Consider the following 3,939-nt stretch of genomic DNA (forward strand, 5'->3'; position numbering starts at 1 on the left):
TATATATATAGTGCTTCTTAAAATTATTTTTAGGGTGCTTCTTTTTCAGTTTGGAGCTTAACAGATTCAACAAAAAAAGTATTCCACAAAAACAAAAAAAATCATACAAAATCAGAATGAGGTATTCCTATCAAAATTTATTAATATTCATGTTCTCAACACACTTAATATTATTTTGTAAACTAATGACATCTATAATAATAGATACAATAATGAATAATAAAATAAAACAGAATCTCATACAGCATACAACAGAAGTGAGTTCATCCCTGTGCAAAATCACTTCAAATGATTCAAAATAGTATCACCTCACAGTAAATGCATTGCTTCTAAGCTGAAGATTAGTCTCTTTCATTCTTATTCCGAGGTCACCGTAGCCATACGGATCCAGTCTGTATCCAGATCAGATGGTGGATCAGCACCTAGGGCCTCATTTATAAAATGTGCGTACGCACAGATTCGATCTCAGAATGTGCATACGCTAAAATCCACAGCAACGTTCATATTTTATATATATATATATATATAAATAATCACTAAGACACATTTTCAAAACTTTCAGCTTGGCACAGCAGTAGATTTCACATTCTCAGCAGTAAAACCCATTATTACACTTTATAAAGCCAACAAGTACAGTATTGTCTTTACCCACACGTGTGTTTCCAACACCAGGAATGATCCCATGGCCAAACGGACACAGATCCTGAAACGCAGCTGTGAACACACACACAACATAAAACAATGAGAAAGATTTTGGGGTGGTGTTTAGGTGGTGTAACTGATGATGAAGGAGATGAGAGCGCTGGTACCATCCTGTTCTTTAGGGCACAGCTCACAGGGGTCTCCCCAGCCCTCTTTGGCCATGACGCTACAGCAACACTTGGCTTTGCTGGTGTTAAATGCCTGAGGGACAGAGCACTTGCCGCTCTCAAAGCGTGTGAAACAGAAGCTCTCTCTAGTGTCTGACACAACAAACAGTTGGTAAGCATAAGGAATGATAATGTTTTATTTGAAGATTTTTCATGTTTTTCAACACTCTTGTGTGTAGAACTACTTCTTACACACCGTTAGAAACAATGTGATTTTAGAACTCATGAAGGAAGCTTTGAATTTGCTACTGCAGTTTTTGGAGAGAGAGCATGAGTAAATGAGCTGTCACGCAGCAGAGTCAGAAAACATGTTAAGTTTAACTATTTCATAAAGTATCTGAAAGATAGGTACACTGTAAAACTGAGTAAGAAAGTTACCGTAACATCTGCGTCTATCTTCTGACAGCACAAATCCAGGTTTACACACGCACTCAAAGCTGCCCAGACTGTTGAAGCAGGAGCCATACGCACAGATGCCAGGCTCCTCCGAACACTCGTTCACATCTGATACACACACACACACACACACACACTGGACTGTACTGAAAAACTTCAGTAAACTTCAGTCATCATACTCTCCTGTTGATCCATACCTGTATGCCCTTCTTTCTTCCAAATAACACACAAGATGAAATTGTGAATAAGTTGAAAAAGGATGCAAAAGCAGCATAAAAGTATCATATACTGTACATAACTTCTGAAGTGGTATTTGTCTCCTCTGGTCACTGAGTGAGTTGAACTCAAAAACCAGATCATGGACACAGATTGTGGATCGACTGAATAAAGATCTGATTTAAAAGAATAATTTCTTCATGAATCAGACGTCTCTACTTTTTTAATGAACTTTCATGAATGTGCCAAAGAGACCTAGGCGGATATCAAGATCTTCAGTAAAAAAAAAAAAAAATAATAATTATGGATCAGCACCTAGGGCCTCATTTATAAAATGTGCGTACGCACAGATTCGATCTCAGAATGTGCATACGCTAAAATCCACAGCAACGTTCATATTTATAAAAATGGTCTTTGACGTGGAAAAGTACTTACCGCTATGTCAGGGTCTGAGCAGGCCTACGCACTTTTCCTTGTGGCAAAGTCTGAGTACTGCAGCTATTTGAACATCTAAGCTGCAATAATAATAAAAGTGGAGTATGTGCAAGCACCGAATTCATTATAAACAACAAAAATGCAGTGTAAGAGATTAATTGTGCAGTGTAGTCAGATTTTTTTATTAAAGGGATACTCCAACCCAAAATGAAGATTTTGTCATTAATCACTTACCCCCATGTCGTTCCAAACCCGTAAAAGCTTTGTTCGTCTTCGGAACACAATTTAAGATATTTTGGATGAAAACCGGGAGGCTTGTGACTGTCACACTGACTGCCAAGTAAATTACACTGTCAAGGTCCAGGAAAGTATGAAAAGCATCGTCAGAATAGTCCATCTGCCATCAGTGGTTCAATCAGAATTTTATGAAGCAACGAGAATACTTTTTGTCCACGAAGAAAACAAAAATAACGACTTTATTCAACAATTTGTCTCCTCTGTGTCTCTCCGCATCACCGTAGCGCCATTTTGGAGAATATCCACTGAAATCAAGCAGCGTACGCTATTCTGTGTATTTACGCTTTGATTTGAATTAAAACAGCGCATCCGTGTGGTGCAGCTGACACAGAATAGCGTACACTGCTTGCGACATGGTGGTAAGTGATTAATGACAAAATCTTTATTTTGGGGTGGAGTATCCCTTTAACGAGAGTTTTTGCGAGATTAAACTGACCTTTTTAGTAGCCTAATATTGAGAGTTCTTTACTCGCTTTCTGTTCAATTTACTACTAATGCGTAAAATAGAAAAAAAATGCATCTCCGATTGTTTTGTCTTTGTAGCCTATGAGAATAGCCCTATGTAGTGCAATAATGGTTATATTCTATTCAATAACATTGTTAACTACTTTTATTTATAACATCTGCTGCTTTGCTTCTGTGAAAATGAATAGAGACATCAGCCTTAAACTTTGTTTTTGTCATTTACATGTTATATTTGTGTAAAATACACTATATATTTTTGTCAGTACATTAATGGCGAAAGAGCAGCCCATAGATGGAAATGGTGCATCCCAAAACTCTATCTTTGAGAAGTCATCAAATCGATCTAAGGTATAATGCTGGAGTGGCTAGCAGTAAATCACTAGCTGAGGGAGCAAACACCCAGCTCTCAATCGAGAGGGGGCTCGACCTACAGCATGTTCCAATGCTGGAACAGCTAAAGAGCATGAAGCTGCCGCGCGTAACTCTTACCATACAGGATTTTAAAAAAAGATTGCAAGGTACTAGCGTGCTAACTTACCACAGTGTGGATTTTAGAAAGTGTACAAAGACTTCACGTGCACACTTACCATAACATTGATTTTAAAAATACCGTTCTAAGGGGCCCTCGTGGCACTCTGAAAGAGCAGCCCACCTGAGGGAGCAACACACCCAGTTCTCAATCGAGAGGGGGGCTCAGCCTGCAGCATGTTCCAATGCTGGAACAGCTAGCAGTAATTTACTTAGCTGAGGGAGCAACACACCCAGTTCTCAATCAAGAAGGGGGCTCGACCTACAGCATGTTCCAACATGACACACTGGTTGAATGGAGCCCAAGGTACCGAGGTCTAAACCAACTCAGACAAAGGGAACGAGGCTAATAACACGTAACTCTTACCATACAGGATTTCAGAAAAGTGTGCAAAGTATAACGTGCACACTTACCACTATGTGGATTTTAGAAAGTGCGCAAAGTGCTCAGCGTGCCCACTTACCACTATCTGGATTTTAGAAAGTGTGCAAAGTGTTCAGCGTGCACACTCACCACCATGTGGATTTCAGAAAGTGCACAAAGCTTAGTGTGTGCACTTACCATAGCATGGATTTAAGAGCTTCCCAAGCATCTGTTCACAGAAGTGCACAAAGCTTAGCCTGTGCACTTACCATAGTATGGATTTAAGAGCTTCCCAAGCATCTGTTCACAGACACCCGGAAGTACTGAGCCAAACGGGAGAGGCAAGCTCAAATACAACCCTCTAAGGCG

At 39.6% G+C, this 3,939-nt stretch overlaps 1 protein-coding gene across 1 annotated transcript in view; it reads right to left on the reverse strand.

The window, feature by feature from the left end:
• Window positions 1-3,939, reverse strand: part of fbn2a (fibrillin 2a) — a 138,544-nt gene that overhangs the window by 44,087 nt on the left and 90,518 nt on the right. Inside the window, 3 exon segments of the mRNA XM_016462171.1 lie at window positions 649-714; window positions 810-962; window positions 1,248-1,373. Coding sequence (XP_016317657.1) covers window positions 649-714; window positions 810-962; window positions 1,248-1,373 — 345 coding nt within the window.

This window comes from Sinocyclocheilus anshuiensis, unplaced genomic scaffold (genome assembly GCF_001515605.1).
Source record: "Sinocyclocheilus anshuiensis isolate Anshui unplaced genomic scaffold, SAMN03320099.WGS_v1.1 scaffold889, whole genome shotgun sequence".
In the NCBI taxonomy this organism is placed as follows: domain Eukaryota; kingdom Metazoa; phylum Chordata; class Actinopteri; order Cypriniformes; family Cyprinidae; genus Sinocyclocheilus; species Sinocyclocheilus anshuiensis.